Source organism: Pelodiscus sinensis, unplaced genomic scaffold, assembly GCF_049634645.1.
Source record: "Pelodiscus sinensis isolate JC-2024 unplaced genomic scaffold, ASM4963464v1 ctg67, whole genome shotgun sequence".
In the NCBI taxonomy this organism is placed as follows: domain Eukaryota; kingdom Metazoa; phylum Chordata; order Testudines; family Trionychidae; genus Pelodiscus; species Pelodiscus sinensis.
In genome coordinates, this window is record NW_027465935.1 from 259,147 (window position 1) to 277,496 (window position 18,350).

The window sequence follows — 18,350 nt, forward strand, 5'->3', positions numbered from 1 at the left end:
CCCAAGTGCAGGATTTTACACTTGTCCTTGTTGAACCTCATCAGATTTCTTTTGGCCAAGTCCTCTAATCTGTCTAGGTCACTCGTGTACCCTATCCCTGCCCTCCAGCGTATCTACCTCTCCCTCTGGCTTAGTGTCATCTGCAAACTTGCTGAGGGTGCCATCCATCCCTTCATCCACGTCATTTATAAAGATGTTGAACAAAACCAGTCCAAGAACAGATCTTTGGGGCATTCCGCTAGAAACCGACCCGTCAACCTGACACCGAGCCGTTGATCGCTTTCTGTTGGGCCCAACCGTCTAGCCAGCTTTCTGTCCATCTTACAGTCCATTTATCCAATCCATATTCCCTTAACTTGCTGGCAAGAATATTGTGGGAGACCGTATCAAAAGCTTTGCTAAAGTCAAGGTATAACATCCACTGACTTTCCCATATCCACAGAGCCATAAATTAGGATAAATTACTGTTGGCTCCTACACGTTAATGACAAGGGAATATATATATTTTTTTAATTAAACATTCGCAAGCATTACTTTTTGTGCAGTGGAATAGTTCCAGCCCGGCACGTCGCACTCAGAAAATGTAGACTGCTCTCTGCTTTTCGGGCCATTGCATTTTGACGAGGACAGGGTGGGCTGAACGTTCGAAACGTAAGGGGAAATGTCATTTACGTCCTCTGGAGTCGGAACTGTTTCTAACTGTAAACTTCTGAACCAGTTTGGGCACTTATTTTCCCCATCCTGCACCCGAGTCTTGTGCTGTAGTGCATTCATTTGGAAATGCTAAGCTGGTTTTGTAATTATGGAAAGTTATTTTGCAAACGAGTGGGTTTTGGGGTTTTTTGGTCAGGGTACTCTTAATTCGTCTTTCATTACTGTTGCTGTACTGTGAGGGCAGGGAGAGGGAAAGTTTGAATGAAATAAGTATGGTGTATACTTGCCCTCTGGCGAAATATTAGTAAAGAGAAGAAACGGTTTAGCATTGGAGGGGGTGGAGAGGTGTAGGACTACTGACATGGGGACTTGTTCACCTTGGTTTGAAGTGCATCGTTCAGAGGGAAAACATTATTTATCCTGTATCGGACCGGATTAAGAGTCTTAAACCGAAACATTAACACATTCTGGGCATGGGACCGCTCTTGAGTTTAGACATTTGCATAAGTACCTTAATGAACTAGGGTCTGAGCAACTAGGATAATAATTCCGAAATTATGTTCTTTATACATACGTTTAGTTTGACTTCATGTTGGCTCCGTCTTGCCGTATGATGCTAGCAAGGATCATAGGTTTTTCTTTTAAAAACCTGTCTTTACAACGAGGGTGATTTTTCTCCCTCGGTATTGTTCCTTACGTTCTGAGAGCATAGGCACGTGCAAAAGAAATAGGTTTTTTGGGGGGAAGGGGACTTCCTTAGGAGAATTACATTAATAGCTGAGTAATTATTTGTACTGTCCAGTTAAGTTTACACAACAGAATCTGAGGGTATGTCTAGACTACAGGGTTTTGTCGACAGATAGGGTGTGTCTAGACTACAGGGTTTTGTCGACAAAAGTGGACTTTTGTCGACACAACTATACCTGTGTCTACACTGCCGCTGAGTTCTGTCGCCATAATGTCAACAGAACTCAACAATTTTGTCAATGGCGGTAAACCTCTTCCTATGAGGAATAACGCCTTTTGTCGACAAAGTTCTGTTGACAGAAGGCGTTATTGCATCTATACCCTCCTTTGCATCTACACTGCTTTGTCGACAGAACTGGCTGTAGTCTAGATGCTGTTTGTCGACAGAAGATTTGTCGACAGTATCTGTCGACAAAACTTCTGTCGACAAAAGCCTGTAGTCTAGATGTACCCATGCTGTCGACAAAGAGCGTCTAGACTACAGCCAGTTCTGTCGACAAAGCAAGCCGCTTTGTCGACATAACAGTGTGGACGCAAAGGACAGTGTAGATGCAATAATGCCTTCTATCGACAGAACTCTGTCGATAAAAGGCGTTATTCGTTGTAGAATGACGTTTACATACGTCGACAAAACTGCTGAGTTTTGTCGACATTATGTCGACAGAACTCAAAGGCAGTGTGGACGCAGGTATAGTCCACTTTTGTCGACAAAATCCTGTAGTCTAGACGCACCCTGAAATAGAAAGGACTGTTTATTCACCCCTCCGGTTTGCGCGGAAGTTAATAATCATTCATCACATGTTTGATCTGATGTCTGTGGGTGAAAATTAATAAACGTGTGTTTTGGTGCCGGGCCAGGTGTCAGTTTTCGACCTTTGAGCAGTGTCAAGAGTGGCTTAAGCGGCTGAACAATGCCATTCGCCCTCCTTCGAAGATAGAGGACCTTTTCTCCTTTGCATACCACGCGTGGTGTATGGAGGTGTATGCCAGCGAGAAAGAACAGCACGGTGTTTTGTGCCGGCCAGGTATGCAACACGCTGTATATCCCGAGAGATTTTTTTTCCCCTGTGCTGTCCCTTCATCTCATGATTCCTGGAATGCAAGGAATTTGTGAGCTTGCAAAAAAGTTTGACACAGCGTACATTCTGTACTCACGTTACCTTTGACCTGAATACCCTGTTTAAAACAATTTCACACGTATTGTCTAACTAACCTACTGCATCAATTTTGTGCTTTCATAACATGACTCGGTGGGGTGGGCGCCTGTGTATGAGTTAACCAACCAGGGCCGCTGTTTGTGATGTAGGAGAGTTGTGAAGAATCCTTTTGCCCCTTGAAAGCTTGGTTTGAATCCCAGCTCAGGTTCCGATTCTGAGTTTGATTCTGGTTCGCATTGGTGCCCGCTAAAAACTTGCCAAATTATACACCGTTAAATGTGAATGGCGGTTTTTGTTCAATCGAGGTCCAGGTTATCACCAGTCAAATTGAATATGGAGAAAACCTGCGTAACTCCGTCAGCACTCTGAACACTTTGTTTTCACAAATGCCGCACTCCCCCACAGGTTAAAATAGAGAAATGGCTAAATAACAGAAGCAAAACCTCGCTTTCTTCCTGAATATCCTGAGTGGGAACAGTGGTGGTTCTTCGAGTAGCGTCCCTATGGGTGCTTGACCCTACGGATGCATTTACGCTGCACTGTAACTCGAAGTAAGATACACAATTCAAGCTACGCAAATTGTGTATCTTATTTCAGTGCTATTTGGAAATAGCTTATTTTGTCATTTGGCCAAATTTCAAAATAACCCGCTCTTCCAAACCATCCGTTACTCCTTGTAGGATGAGGTTTGCAGGGACGTTGGAATGCCGAGCCCGCAATAACGGACTTGCTGTGAAAACGCGGGATAGCTGTTTCGCGATACTCCAGTATCCCGAAATAGCGTTGCAGTGTAGACATAGCCTACATGTGCTTGTGTCCCTGTGCTGTAGATCCAAGAACTTCCGTAGCAATGTCCTCTCCCCGCCCGCCCCCATTTAATCAGTTAAGCGGTTAAACATAACAGTTAACCGGTTAACTAATGAAACAGAATTTTACATCCCTACTAGGGTATTCTCAGTACCACCAGAACCTATCAACGGCGACCTTGAACATACCGTCAGCTGACTCCTCCACCACCATTTTGGAACAGCCATCTTTGAGTACCGCCACCAACCTATTCTCTGTGCCACCACCCTAATAGCAATTCTGGGACCCTTGGGCTGCATCGTTTAGCCCCACCTGGGAACTGTTGAGGCACGTCCTTTCAGCTGCAGGTTCTAGAGCTTTGCAGCCTCTGGAAGAAATTGTGGAAAACACAAGGGCGCTGCTGAGAAAGAAGTGATCTCCAAGGACCATCTCCTCCTCCATCTCTGGTGGATGAGTTTCTCCTCTTCCAGGACCTGGCCAAGAGATGCCCTCCAGATACTTCTAGAGAGAGTCATGGACATACATTGTCTCCTTGCCCTAGTCTACTCGCTCTCTTCTTCAAAGATCGCCCTACGCATTAACGAGGCCATTCAGGACTTGATGAGAACCATCTAGTAGACACCAGGGTCTGTGCTACCTCCTTGAAATGGACGGACAAAAATGATGATGTCTTAGTGCAGAAGACTGAGTTCCTCTTCTCCCATCCCTCCACGTATGACCCTCAATGCTGTGATAGCTAAGCATCTGCCAATTGTTAATGAATTTTAACTTCAGACTAGCGCTAGAAGGAAGGGAGGAAGGATTGAGTGAGTTGGTCCCAAGGTCATGGCGGAATGGGGAATTGAGCTGAAGTCTCCATGCTGCGCCCGTTAGACCGTCTGTTCCTCCCAGCTGGGTCTCAGGTAGATCAGAGCTTAGTTTGTTTCTCACGGATACCAAACACACCTGAGCTCTGGAAAAGAGACATGGCTAGATCTTGCATCTCTGTGGTAGAGTGTATTTTGGACTTCATTAGAGCACACTCATCGAAATTATACTTGTGTTCCCGAATGTGTTTGATCTGGTCTGCTACCTACTCAAAATGTTGGTGTTTCCTCTATGAATCTACAGGAACCAAGATTCGAGACTAGTGTTCCCCGTAAGCTGTGCGCTTCTGCAGCCATTCGGGGGAGATTCAAATGCCGCATAGTTTCTGCTGGTGATGCACATTCACACATGCTCCGGGGCATGTAAAAAATTATTCTGCACACGGATGGAAAAGAATGAGGGAACATTGCTTGAGACTGTTCAACAATCATTAGCTACTCTTTACTGCATAGAGAAGTCGATTACCGAGTGCCATGATGCAAACAGTTGAATTCTTGCTTGATGTGCATTTTTCAAAGTGGGGATTAAAAATGTGTACCGCTGTCCTGTTGTTACACAGTGTCTATTTCTTTCCAGATTCTTATATGAGTGCAGTCGTGTCTTTCACAACCTTTTTTGGAAAGTCTCAACCTTTCCTTGTGTTTCTCATTTCTTTCCTCTGTCTTCCTTTGATACTCAGGGGAACATGTAACATCGAGGTTTAAAAATGAAGTTGAACGGATGGGATTTGATATGAACAATGCCTGGAGGATATCCAACATCAACGAGAAATACAAGTAAGTCGTATGGATTGCGGTAGACTGGTGCTTTGCAGCCACGTCTCCAGTCAAAATAGTAATCCTCATGTGGCAGACCACTGAAACTGTTTAAAACGGAGACGTTCTACACTAAGGCTGTGTCTAGACTACAGGGTTTTGTCGACAAAAGTGGACTTTTGTCAACAAAACTATACCTGCGTCTACACTACTGCCAAGTTCCGTCGACATAATGTCGACATAACGCGGCAGTTTGTCGATGGCGGTAAACCTCATTCGACGAGGAATAACGTCTTTTGTCGACAGAAGGCGTTATAGCATCCACCCTGTCCTTTGCGTCTACACTCTCATGTCGACAAAGCGGCTTGCTTTGTCGACAGAACTGGATGTAGTCTAGACGCTCTTTGTCGACAGAAGCTTTGTCAACAGTATCTGTCGAGAAAACCTCTGTTGACAAAAGCCTGTAGTGTAGACGTAGTCTAGACGTACCCTAAAGGATAAGCTGCACAAGGGAAAAATTGGCGTATGCCCTGTTTTGCTGATTTATGTATTGATAAAGAATGCCTTACATGGGTTTCCCAAAAACGAGAAATCCTGTGGCACCTAGAGTACGTCTAGACTGCGGTGCTGTTTTATCCCAAATAGCTATTCCATGTCTTTTAAACCAGCCTATTATTTCAAAATAGGTTTCTAAATAACCAGCTCGCTATTCCGACATCCCTGTAACCCTTGTTCCACGAGGGTTAAGGGACTTTTCGGAATAGCGGTTTATTTCTAAATCAGAGCAAAATAAGATACGCAAGTTGCGTCGCTCAAATTGTGTATCTTATTTTGACTGACGGGTGCAGGATAGATGCATCCTTAGAGACCAACAGATCTAGTAGGACAGTATTTCTCAACCAGTGGTACCAGTACCGTTAGGATGACCTTCTCCTAACGTCAGCACAACTGAAATTTGGAGAAAACTAAATTTTTGTTTGTTTTTACAGCACTTTATTATTTTTGTACTGTTTACATCCACAAATGTCATCTCCTGCCCGGCTGCGATTAAGTTGTTTCAACAAATGTGTTGCAATAGTAGGAAAAAATTGGTATGTGTCTAAAAACTGGAGGTACTGGGGGTATTTAGAATTTTTTTTTTTAAAGGGGGTACTTTATAAAAAAAAGGTTGAGAAACATTCTGCTAGGGCATGAACTTTCGTGGGTAAAACCACTTCATCAGATGAATTGGAGTGGAGTTTACAGAGGCAGGGTGTGTGTGTGTGTGTGTGTGTGTGTGTATACATACACACACACACACATATTTACAAACACACACACACCCCGCTTCTGTAAACTCCACTCCAATTCATCTGATGAAGTAGTTTTTCCCATGAAAGCTCATACCCTACTATTGTGTGTATGTGTGTGTGTGTATACACACATACACAGTGCTTTTTTTGTAAAAAAAAAAAAAAAACAGGTGCCGGTATTCTAGGCCTACGTCTAGACTGCAAGCCTTTTTCGAAAGATACTTTCGAAAAAGTCTCTTTCGAAAAAGAGTGTCTAGACTGCACGCAGTACTTTCGAAAAATCAAGCCGCTTTTTCGAAAGAGAGCACCCAGGCCGTCTGGATGCTCTCTTTCGAAAAAGCCCTGTTTGCATTCAAGAACGCCTTTTTTCGAAAGAGCGCTTTCGAAAAAAGGCATTCTTCCTCGTGAAATGAGGCGTGCCGCCGCCGAAAGAAAAGCCGCGTTCTTTCGATTTAATTTCGAAAGAAAAGCCGCGTTCTTTCGATTTAATTTCGAAAGAACGCGGCTGCAGTCTAGACGCAGGTGAAGTTTTTTCGAAAAAAGGCTAATTTTTTCGAAAAAACCCTGCAGGCTAGACACAGCCCAGGGGAAAAGTTGAGCACTAGTACTGCGTCTGGAGGTGCCAATACCGCATACCGGGCAGTACTGTCACAAAAAAAGCTCTGTATATATCTATATCTCCCTGCCTCTGTAAACACCGCTCCAGTTCATCTGATGAATATATATACAACAAAAGAAAGACGGTGCTTATGTAAATGAGGCTCGTCAATTCAGGGTGGAAGAAGGTCATCCACAGAGATGTGGATCTCCAGACAGGGGAAATTGCCTTTGTACTGCATTAACCAATTAAATTAAATTTATGGAGATTGTCTATCTCCTAGAACTGGAAGGGACCTTGAAAGGTCGAGTCCAGTCCTCTGCCTTCATAGCAGGACCATGCTACTTTCAAATCCATCTCTCAGGGTGTGTCTAGACTACAAGGTTTTGTCGACAAACGTCCAAGAGTTTATTCCCCTTTGCAATGAGTGGAGAATTTGCACCTCTCCAAGCTCATCTGACAGACGATCTGCGTAGCTCCCGCAGATATCTCGGCCACGTTTAATCCTTCCCTTTCTTTTCCCACGCAGGCTCTGTGGCAGCTACCCTCAGGAGCTCATCGTTCCTGCCTGGATCACCGACAAGGAACTGGAGAGCGTGGCCAGCTTTCGGTCCTGGAAGCGTATCCCGGCTGTGGTTTATAGGTGAGACTCCCGATCCGGATCATCCGTGGTCAGCAAACTGATCACACCTGAGCTGACGTGGACCTGGGACTTTCAGCTAGTAAGGAAACATGCGCAGGGCGCAAAACGAGTGCAAATAACGACAGCGAAGGCAAGGAACAGTTACTAGATTGTGTAAATCGTAGGAAATACCAGCAGGGTGGCATGGCACGATCCCCCTGGTTTCGGAGGGGCTGAAATGTTGTGCGCACACGCATGGAAAGCTTTGCTGTCGTTTGATTCCTTGTTACCCCGTAACGCTTCCAGCTGTGCGTTACTAACCCCCTCACTTTGCCTGCTTTTGTTGGGGCCAAACTCTTACCGCAGGCTTCAGCATATTGCGCTTCTTGGCTTGGTTTTGGTTCTCCCCCCCATGTGATAACGCGCCTCAATGGCCCACTGCATTGAGTGATGCTTTTAGGCTGTTTGTCTCTCCTCTATCCGTGCCAGATTTGTAAATACTGTACGTTTTTTCCCTCGCCGGTCTTCCCAGGGGCTTTCGGCAGAGTCCTTACTAACTTGAGTAGTTGATTTTGGCAAATCAGAGAGGAAATTGATTAGCTCTGTTACCGTCTCCTAAATCCGTGGACAGTCCTTGTTTGGTGGGTCTTTACATTCCATAATTACCTCCGTGTTGTGCACTCAACCCTTCCTTGAGTAATCCCAGTACTGCGGATCCGAGAACTTTGGAAGCAGCGTCCGTTATGCCCAGGCGTGCACGGTCTCCCCTCGCGCATGGGGCAGCCGGTGTGTGCAGGCTCACCTTCCTCCCCCACGGGTCCTTTTCAGCCAGCCCTGTCTAGAGATGGAGCTATTGGTGGGTTGTTTGCAACCGATCCCTTCTTTTATGTTTCTGTAATGAGTCCATCTCCCCGGTCTTAGTTGTGGTTTTTCTTATTTTACTTCCCCCCCCAAAACCCAAAACAAAAAGACTTTATTTTTCCCCCTTTTTCATCAGGACTTTTTCCACCAACGGGGTATGCCTGGTTCACCAGGCTTCGAGAAGTGCCTCCCCATGCAAAGAGGCGATCCCCGTAGCAGACAAGCACTCCCCGTGCATACACTACCACAGAGAAGGCCACTTTCCACAGAAATACGGTCCCTGCCACTAACCTGCCACTAACCTGCACGAGACCCTGCCCAGGTCTTGCAAGGACAGGGAGAGGAGACCGAAGATCATCTCCACGGAGGCAGTCCTGCCCAGACTCCAGACCTGGGAGCCATGAGTGTTCCTCTCAGCCATCAACGTATAAGAAATATGTCGCTGACCCCTCTTGTACATCATTGAAAAACGAATGGGATGTCCCCAAAGCGAGCCCCGTGTCAGCCTTAATCTCCTGCATGTTGGGTACCATCAGCATCAAGAGAGTCGCAGGACTCACAAAAATCTGGAGCGGCAAGAGCAGTGTGCGGGCCTAAGGACCTCTTGTGTACGAGCAAAGAGTCAACAGCACCCAAGGACGTAGAAAGAGACCAGCTCTCCACCAAGAAGACGCTGCCGAGATACGTAGTTCCACCAGCAACCTGGATGATATCCCATTCTGCACCAGGGCAATTAATGTGGGCAAGATTTCCAACCACCTTGGTAGCACCGTCCAAATTCTGGTACTTAAGACCTCCATGTATCAGACATACTGGAGTCGCCTCAGTACTAGGACCTCAACACCGAGCCATCTTCCGCTGCCCTGCCATGTTCTCCAAGCTTGTCCTTGGAAGACCCCATGGCCACCAGCTTGGTACGGACCACTGTGAGCACCATGACTGGGTTGTATACCATCTCCTCAGTGGCCATACTGGGATCATTGGGCTGTGTATGACCCCTGTGCCTCTCTGGTATTTAGCCTTACCCGAGAACCCATGAGACACATCCCATTGGACATGGTGTCCAGAACCTTGGCACTTCCAGGAGAGATCACAGAGGAATAGGAGGGTGACACGGAGGAAAAGTTAACTCTGAAGACCACCATCTGCACCACCGCAGAAGAGGCTGTCATGCCCCCAACTCTCCTTGGCCAATGACTTGTGTCTTTTCTAGGACTAGCCCAAGAGAGCAGCAGAAGCTATAGAGATACCAAAAGTAGTAGTCAAGGACAACCATGAAAAGCTTCTTGACATGGTACATTCCTCCTCATCCTCTCAAATAGCCCTCTCCTTGATTGAGGCTGTCCTGTTTTACGTCCAGCATGGGTGGTGCCTCTCTGTGAGTGGGCCACCGAAAAGTAGAAAGAAAGAATTGCTCTTCTTCTACCCAGTGCAAGTCATGGTGGATGCTGTCAACTCTTGCCTAAATGAGGCCCACTCCCTACAATGGGATTGGAGACGTTTGGACCACTGTGGGAGGAGAGCCTAACGTTTGCAATGGTTGGTTACCAACCCTTCCCAGTGAATTATGACTCTAGTCAGCTATTTGCAACAAAATAATTTTGTTGATCAAATGCCTCCTGACCAGTTGACAGCCCTCGTTCAGGAATCGGTGGCCAAGACAACGCCACCGTCTGCTCTCACGGGAGCCAACACAGAGGCCAGCCCATTTGCATGGCACTGGTTGTGCAAGATGTCTGATGGCTACCTCTGTTGGGCTTTCCGAAGAAGGTGTAGTCAGTTGTAGAATCTCCATCCCTGGAGATATTGAAGAGAAGGTTGGATAGACATCTAAGATGGTGCTTGGTCCTGCCGTGAAGGCAGGGGACTGGACTTGATGACCTCTTGAGGTCCCTTGCAGTTCTAGTGTTCAATGATTCTAAGAAGCGTGTGATCCGTTGAGGTGCAAAACAACACTTGCATTCAGGGAAATCTAGTTTCTGCAGCGTCGGTGCCAGATTGGTACCAGAAGCTCCCAAGTTTTGGGAGAGTCCCAACACATCTTGTTATATTGTGATCAAAGTTGAGAGGCTACAAAGGGAATCCCACCTACTTGATGTCTCTTAGAGGAATGGTAGGATCTGTCGTAAAGGAATCACAGAATACTAGAACTGGAAAGGACCTCAAGAGGTTGTCGAGTCTAGTCCCTTGCCCTCATGGCAGGACCAAGCCCCATCTAGACCATCCCTGACAGGTGTGTGTCCAACCTACTCTTCAATATCTCCACGGATGGAGACTCCACAACCTCCCGAGGCAATTTATTCCAGTGTTTAACCACCCAGACAGTTAGGAAGTTTTTCCTAATGTCCAACCTAAAGCTCTCTTGCTGCAATTTAAGCCCATTGCTTCTTGTCCTATCTGCAGAGGCCAAGTGGAACAATTTTCCTCTCTCCTCCCTGTGACACCCTTTTAGATACCCGAAAACCACTATCGTGTCCCCTCTGTCTTCTCTTTTCCAAACTAAACAAGTCGAATTCCTTCAGCTTTGCCTCATAGCTCATGTTCTCTAGACCTTTCATCGTTTTTGTTGCTCTTCTCTGGACCCTCTCCAATTTCTCCACCTCTTTCTTGAAGTGCGGTGCCCAGAACTGGACACAGTATTCCAATTGAGGCCTAATCGGCGCAGAGCAGAGCGGAAGAATGACTTCTCGTGTCTTGCTCAAAATACGTCTGTTAACGAATCCCAGAATCATGTTTGCTTTCTTTGCAACAGTGTCACACTGCTGACTCATATTTAGCTTGTAGTCCGCTCTGACCCCTAGATCCCTTTCTGCCGTACTCCTTCCTAGACCGTCGCTTCCCATTCTGTGTGTGTGAAACGGATTGTTCCTTCCTAAGTGGAGCACTTTGCATTTGTCCTTATTAAACTTCTTTCTGTTGACCTTCTTAGACCATTTCTTCAGTTTGTCCAGATCAGTTTGAATTATGACCCTATCCTCCAAAGCAGTTGCAACCCCTCCCAGCTTGGTAACATCTGCAAACTTAATACTCTCTATGCCATCATCTAAATCATGGATAACGATATTGAACAGAACCAGTCCCAAAACAGACCCCTGGGCATCCCGATTTGTTATGCTTTTCCAGCATAACTGTGAACCGTTAATAGCTACCCTCTGAGAACGGATACCCAGCCAGTTATGCACCCGTCTTATAGTAGCCCTATCTAAGTTGTATTTGCCTAGTTTATTGAGGAGGTCATGCTAGACCGTATCAAATGCCTTACTAAAGTCTAGGTATACTACATCCACCACTTCTCCTTTATCCACAAGACTCATTATCATATCAAAGAAAGCTGTCAGATTTGTATTTCATGATTTGTTCTTTACAAATCCATGCTGGCTTTTACCTATCACCTTAGTTTCTTCCACATGCTTGCAGATGAATTCTTTAAGTACCTGTTCCTTTATCTTTCCTGGCACAGAAGTTAAACTGACTGGTCTGAAGTTTCCTGGGTTGTTCTTCTTTCCCTATTTATAGATGGGCAGTAGATTTCCCCTTTTCCAGTCTTTTGAAAACTCTCCCGACTTCCAGAATTTTTCAAAGATGACTACTAAAGCGTCAGATACTTTCTCTATCAGCTCCTTGAGTATTCTAGGATGCATTTCATCAGGCCACGGTGACTTGCAGCCATCTAACTTTTCTAAGTAATTTTTAACTTGTTCTTTTTTTATTTTCTCTTGTAAACCTATCCCCTTCCCACTAGCATGCACTATGTTAGGCATTCCTTCATCAAACTTTTTGGTGAAGACCAAAACAAAGAAGTCATTAAGCAGTTCTGCAATTTTCAAGTTTCCTGTTGTTGTTGTTTCTCCCTCTTCACCAAGCAATGGGCCTACCCTCTCCTTGGTCTTCCTCTTGCCTCTAACGTATTTATAGAATGTCTTCTTGTTACCCTTTATGTCTCTAGCTAGACTCTTGAAAGTGGAATTGTTCTGGGGGAGACGGCTGGGAAGAATGTAACGTGAAAAATTCCCTTTGTGCTTTTAAAGTCTCCAGTCTGGTTTCTCTTCGGGTGTGTCTAGACTCCCTAGTTTTGTCGACAAAAGTGGACTTTTGTCGACAAAACTATATCAGCATCTACACTACCGCTGAGTTCTGTCGACATAACGTCGACAGAACTCAGCAGTTTTGTCGACGCTGGTATACCTCATTTTACGAGGCATAACACCTTCTGTCGACAGAAGGTGTTATTGCCTGTAATGTTGCGTCCAGACTATGGAGTTCTGTCGACAAAGCAGCTTGCTTTGTCAACAGAACTCAATGTGTCTGGACGCTCTTTGTCGACGGAAGTTTTGTCGACAGTATCTGTCGACAAAACTTCTGTCGACAAAACGCGGTAGTCTAGACGTACCCTTAGAGCGTCCATGCCGTAGGTCACCCTGGTGTACATCCGATCCACACTAAAGTCGTTGATGCTTGTAGGAACTGATGTGTTTTAAGTCCTCCCATTTCCTGCTCTTAATTTGCGAGGGGGGGGGAGCTCAATTTGAGCAAATGGAAATCAGCCATTGGAAAATAATTTCCCGCGTGAAATTGTGTCGCTGTAAGTCTACGTTTTTTGGAACGTATCTGGGACTTATCGCAAGGATGGCCTGTAATTACTCAGAAGTGTTTCTCTTCACTGACAGGAACATGGAGGGAATGAAACACTTCAGCTACCCTGCGTCACTTGACCCAGGCGCGCGAGTCAGCTGACATGGGCCAACCACTGGGTGTTTTACTGTAATGTAGCCATAACCTTAGTTAGTGCTTTCAGACAAAGGACATATAACAACCCCCGGAAGGAGCCAAGCTACAGTTAGTTCACATCCCTTGTGGAGAGGCGGGAATCAGTTATTTTCCGTGCACCGGTGCCGTACAATAGTTGCAGTACAGAACCAATTCAGCAAAGAACTCAAGTGATTTGCAAAATATGTAACACCACCCGGGGCACAATCGGGGCTCACAAGCGGATATGGCCAATGCACAGAAATACGTCTTCAAGTCGTGCATTGGCCTATTCATACAGCAGGCCTGCCGTGACCCACACGTTCTTCTCCTCAGAGGCATAGTACTCCCCTCAAGTTGCTACGGTCCTGTGTGGCTTAGTTTCTGCTGATAACGCCTGGCACTAAGGTAACGGTTCTAGTTACCTGCGCTTACTCTTTCCCGTGTAGGCACTGGAGTAATGGAGCCGTAATTTCCCGTTGTGGACAGCCGGAGGTCAGCTGGTGGGGCTGGAGAAATGCAGACGACGAACATCTCGTCCAGTCCGTGGCCAAAGCATGTGCCTCAGACTCCAGGTCCAAAAGCAGCAAACTAATGAACGGAACCTGTTCCAGAGACTCCTCCAATGGCGGGGATCTCTCCAACGTGGACTTTGGTGAGCTCCGGAAATGGCTAAATCTCTAGCTGTGAGTGCGATTTCCTGCGTGGATAGAAGACACGTGTGGGGCGGCAGTGTGTTCACAGATTGTGTGATTTCTCACAATGCATGCACATGGTGGCCCCTGTCTGACTGGCCGAGGTGGCCAGGTTCCAAAGGGTGTGTTTAATTGCTTTTTCTTTACACAGATTCCTCAATTTCGAACGCTTCGGGAATGGAAAGTTTGACCATCCAACCGCAAAAGCTTTTGATCTTGGATGCACGTTCTTACGCCGCGGCGGTGGCCAACCGGGCCAAAGGGGGAGGCTGTGAGTGTCCTGGTAAGTCGTGTCTGCTCTCCAGTCCATGCATATATGAAAAGGCGTTGCGTATGTCATGGGGGCCTGTTTACAGGGAGGTTTTTCCCCCCCATGTAGTGTTGTAAACCTTTAGAGTAGGCCTAGGCAAAGTACAGCCCCCGCACGCTGCTCAGAAACATGGCTGCAGGGCGCTTTCTCTAAGTCCAGAGAGGAGGGGGGAAGATTCAGACGCTGTTCCCGCCCCCAGCACAATCCCATTGGCCAGTTTCTGGACAGACACTGGCCAATGGGAGCTGCCTATTTGAATAACAGGCAGCCACGAAGCACAACTCACCTGCTCACTCACTCAAGCACATGGCCCAGCAAGCAGAAACATTTTAAGTTCTGCACGCCGTTAGCTCTGCGGGCAGGCTGGTAAGTCTCCTGGCAAGATCCTGCCTCTGGCACCTCAGCCTCTCTCTTCCCCAACCTTCTGCCCCACACTCCTGCCCCTCTACTCCAGATGCACTCATAACTCCTCCCGGATCTGGAACCCCAATCTCCTGCCCCAGATCACAATCCTCTCCCACTCGAGGTCACATCCCAAAACCCTGCACCTTAGGTCACAACCACCTCCTTCACCCCAACTCCCTCCCAGACTCCATTCACCCTCCTGTACCCCAATCCCTTACCCCCAGCTCCCTTCTCCACCCAAACTCCATCCCAAATCCCGCACCTCCTCCATTAATACCACGGAAGAGTGTGTTCCTCTACCACTTCCAAAAACTTGGTTGTAGCTCCCCATCGAAAATTATTGCCCACCCCTGCTCTTCATGCTGTTTTTAATTCCCCCTCTGGGTTTTTTTACAATTTGTACAGAGTATTATCCAAATTGCGAAGTGGTGTTTATGGGCATGGCAAACATCCATTCCATCCGGAAGAGTTTTCAGTCGCTACGCTTGCTGTGCACGCAGATGCCAGACCCAGGAAAGTAAGTGAGCGTTTGGGGGGTTTGTTTCTTTCTTCAGTGTTATTGTTGCATCTGAATCCTCTGCTACTGCTGTTTTCTGAACTGAATGGGGCAGGTGTTCCTACTGCCATAGCCGCCTCTTTGGAAACATGCGCCAGTTATATTTTTCTCTTCCTCCGGAAGGGAGACTGGGATCAAAATTAGATCTTTTGCTTTTTTAGTGTGTATTGCAGTCGGGGCTTGCTCATGTTCATCCCATGTTAGGTGTGTGCTCGACACAACGTATCGGCGCAGGAAGTATTTCCTTTTGCAGTGTCTATACGAGAACAGCTCGGTGATTTCTCAGTGATGCCTCAAAGGCCTGGTATAATGGGTATCCTTGCCCATCCTCAGTTCCATCTAGCCCCCAATGATGTTTCAAAAGTGAAAGTGCGCGTTGGGACACGTTAGTTCAAACCAAACCCCTTGGTTCGAACGAACGTTACTCCTAAAAAAATGTTACTCAAAAAAGGAGGAGTAATATAAGTTGGAACCAAGGGGTTTGGTTCGAACTAACGCGTCCCGGCGCGCACTTTCACTTTCGAAACAGCTGTTCAGCGGAGTAACGTGCCAGCAAGATCATGCTAATGAAACGCAGGATATTTAAATCCCTGCTTCATGAGCAATTTCGGTCACCTACATTTGCATCCCTTGTTCGAACTAGAGGGCAGGTGTAGAAGTAACCCATACACTCAACAGACCGTCTGTGTCGATTGTAAACTTGTGAGACCGGTAACACGAGAACGTACGAGGAAAATACAAGCAAGGAAAACTCTCATTGCTTAGTACTAGACAGAAGCTGAATTTTGATAACTCTGGCTTTTTTAAATGCAACGTGCTCTGGTGGAAACCATAAAAACGACCAACTCTCCTCCCTCGGTTTTTCTGCAGTTGGCTGTCCGCGCTGGAAAGCACCAAATGGCTGCAGCACTTGTCTGTGCTTCTGAAGTCTGCCCTGTTGGTCGTGCATGCGGTAGACAGAGACCAGCGACCGGTCCTGGTGCACTGCTCGGATGGCTGGGATCGAACCCCACAGATAGTGGCGCTTTCCAAACTGCTGCTAGATCCATATTACAGGACCATAGAGGTTTGTAAATCCTCGGTAGATACACGGGGAGGGCGGTTGAGTTTGGGTTTCTTTGCAAGTGAATAGGCAAGACGAAGAATGATTGAACTCGGGGTTTTGTTTTGGGTCTGAAAATGTATGAATGGGATCGCCAGTTTTGCTGCCTCTGATGGATGCGATTGAGTGATGTGGTGGGTTGATGATGGGGATGAAATAGAAGAAAAGCAGGTTGCAAGAAAACGTGAGTAGTTCTGAAAAGAAATCAAGTGCAGGTTGCACCTCTATAATCCGTGATTCTCTGGTCTGGCAACCTCCGTGGTCCAGCATGACCATGGGTATTCCAGGATCAGAGAGTCTTGGTGCGCTGCAGGGAAGTGGGGGGTCCAGGAGCCTGCGCATGGCTCAGCTGGGCTGTGGGGGTCGGGCGCAGGGAGGCGGTGCCCTGCTCAGCTGGGCTGGGGAGAGGCCGTGAGCTGGCGCCCGACTTAGGCAGCGTGGGGAGGGGCTGTGAGCTAGCACGCAGCTCAGCTTGGCTGCGGGGGGAGCCAGGAAGCTGAAATGACCTCCCTGGTCCAGAAAAATCCCTTATTCCGGACTAGGGAGGTCCAACCTCTATATTAAGCCCACGCCCTGGAGAATGGGCACTTTTGACCAAAACGCTAGCAAGGTTCACGTGCACTTTCTGTCCTGCAGGGTTTCCAGGTTCTAGTGGAGATGGAATGGCTGGATTTTGGCCACAAGTTTGCAGATCGCTGCGGCCACGGGGAGACTTCGGAAGACCTCAATGAGCGCTGCCCAGTATTTTTACAGTGGCTGGACTGTGTCCATCAGCTCCAGAGGCAGTTCCCTTGCTCTTTCGAGTTTAATGAAGCATTCCTTGTGAGTTGGGCTTTGAGCGATTTGTTTTACCAAACGCTTCTAAACCAGTAGACCGAACTAATGCCCCAACCAGCCCTGAGCGGGGGGAGCTCTGTTGTCCCACCTACCTCCCGTCGCGGAGGGAATTTGGTGTAGGAGGGAATTTGGATGCAAGAGGGGGGTGTGCTTTCGCCCCACTTTTTAGGATGTGGGAGGCTGAGTCAGTCAGGAGCCCACAAACTCTTTGGGGTACCCTTGGTGGCCACCAGGGGCTGCCGACCCCAGTAAAACTTTAAATTATGAAAGCAATCGTGTCCTGGATTCAAATGTCTGCAGAACAGGGACAGCACAAGGTAACGAGAGTGCTGACTTCCCCGACGTTTTCCTGCTACGCTGTTTCATCCTGACCTGCAGGGACTGTCTCTAAGAACAAGAAGAGTTGAGTTCCCATTCTCCTTCTCTGCTAAGCCTGCTCAGAAAGCTTTTCAGATACTGAGAACCGTCTTCTGAAAAGTTTGGCTACGAGGCCTGACATCACCTCTCAAGGCCACCAAGCTGCTGTGTCCACGAAAGCTCACGACGCCAGCTACCTGTTTTGTTAGTCTTTAACGAAAGGTGGCCCCCAACTTGCGACGTGATCGGTTCCTGGGGCGTCAAGCGTCACAAGCCGGGGGTGTCATAACTTGAACCTCCATTTACGATAAGCGCCGTGCACTATTGTACACGCCGTCTGAGGACATAAGTCGGGGGATTTCGGCCCCTTCTCCACTTACAAAAATGGTCACAACTCGGGCTGTCTTAACAAAGGGTTTTCCTGTATTCACCTATGTCTAGACTACGGGGGTTTTTCCAAAAAAAAAAGGGGCCTTTTTTCGAAAAAAAGTCACCTGCGTCTGGACTGCCATCGCGTTCTTTCGAAATTAAATCAAAAGAACGCGGCGGGTTTTTCGACAGCGGCAAACCTCATTTTGCGAGGAAAAAGGCCTTTTTTCGAAAGAGCTCTTTCGAAAAAAGGCATTCTTGAATGAAAAGGGGACTTTTTCGAAAAAAGGTCCGGATTGCCTCGGCGCTCTCTTTTGAAAAAGCGGATCGCTTTTTTGAAAGTGTTATGTCTGTCTAGACGATCTCTCTCGAAAGCAGCGTGTAGTCTAGCCGTACCCTTTGTTGTTTTTTAAGTTTTCACACCGTATTTGTCAGTCACTAATGACTTGGGTGGATTTGAACCGGCAACCTCAGGGAGAAAGTTTCTTTCGTACTTCCCCCAGACCCCTCAGTAATTCTGTCTCCTCGGCTTGTTAGCACAGACGGCCTTGATCCAGCAAGGCAGTTAAGCATGTGCTTAACTTTGAGCATGATGTAGTCCCGTTCTTTCTGA

General features: G+C 47.1%; 1 protein-coding gene across 13 annotated transcripts in view; it reads left to right on the forward strand.

Moving 5' to 3' along the window:
• MTMR3 (myotubularin related protein 3) overlaps positions 1 to 18,350 on the forward strand; it is a 101,061-nt gene that overhangs the window by 55,233 nt on the left and 27,478 nt on the right. For all 13 annotated transcript variants that reach the window (XM_075917016.1, XM_075917017.1, XM_075917015.1 and 10 more), the window contains 8 exons: positions 2,260 to 2,426; positions 4,912 to 5,008; positions 7,407 to 7,520; positions 13,556 to 13,761; positions 13,953 to 14,084; positions 14,922 to 15,033; positions 15,943 to 16,138; positions 16,811 to 16,996. In XM_075917016.1, coding sequence (XP_075773131.1) covers positions 2,260 to 2,426; positions 4,912 to 5,008; positions 7,407 to 7,520; positions 13,556 to 13,761; positions 13,953 to 14,084; positions 14,922 to 15,033; positions 15,943 to 16,138; positions 16,811 to 16,996 — 1,210 coding nt within the window. The remainder of the gene's footprint in view (positions 1 to 2,259; positions 2,427 to 4,911; positions 5,009 to 7,406; positions 7,521 to 13,555; positions 13,762 to 13,952; positions 14,085 to 14,921; positions 15,034 to 15,942; positions 16,139 to 16,810; positions 16,997 to 18,350) is intronic.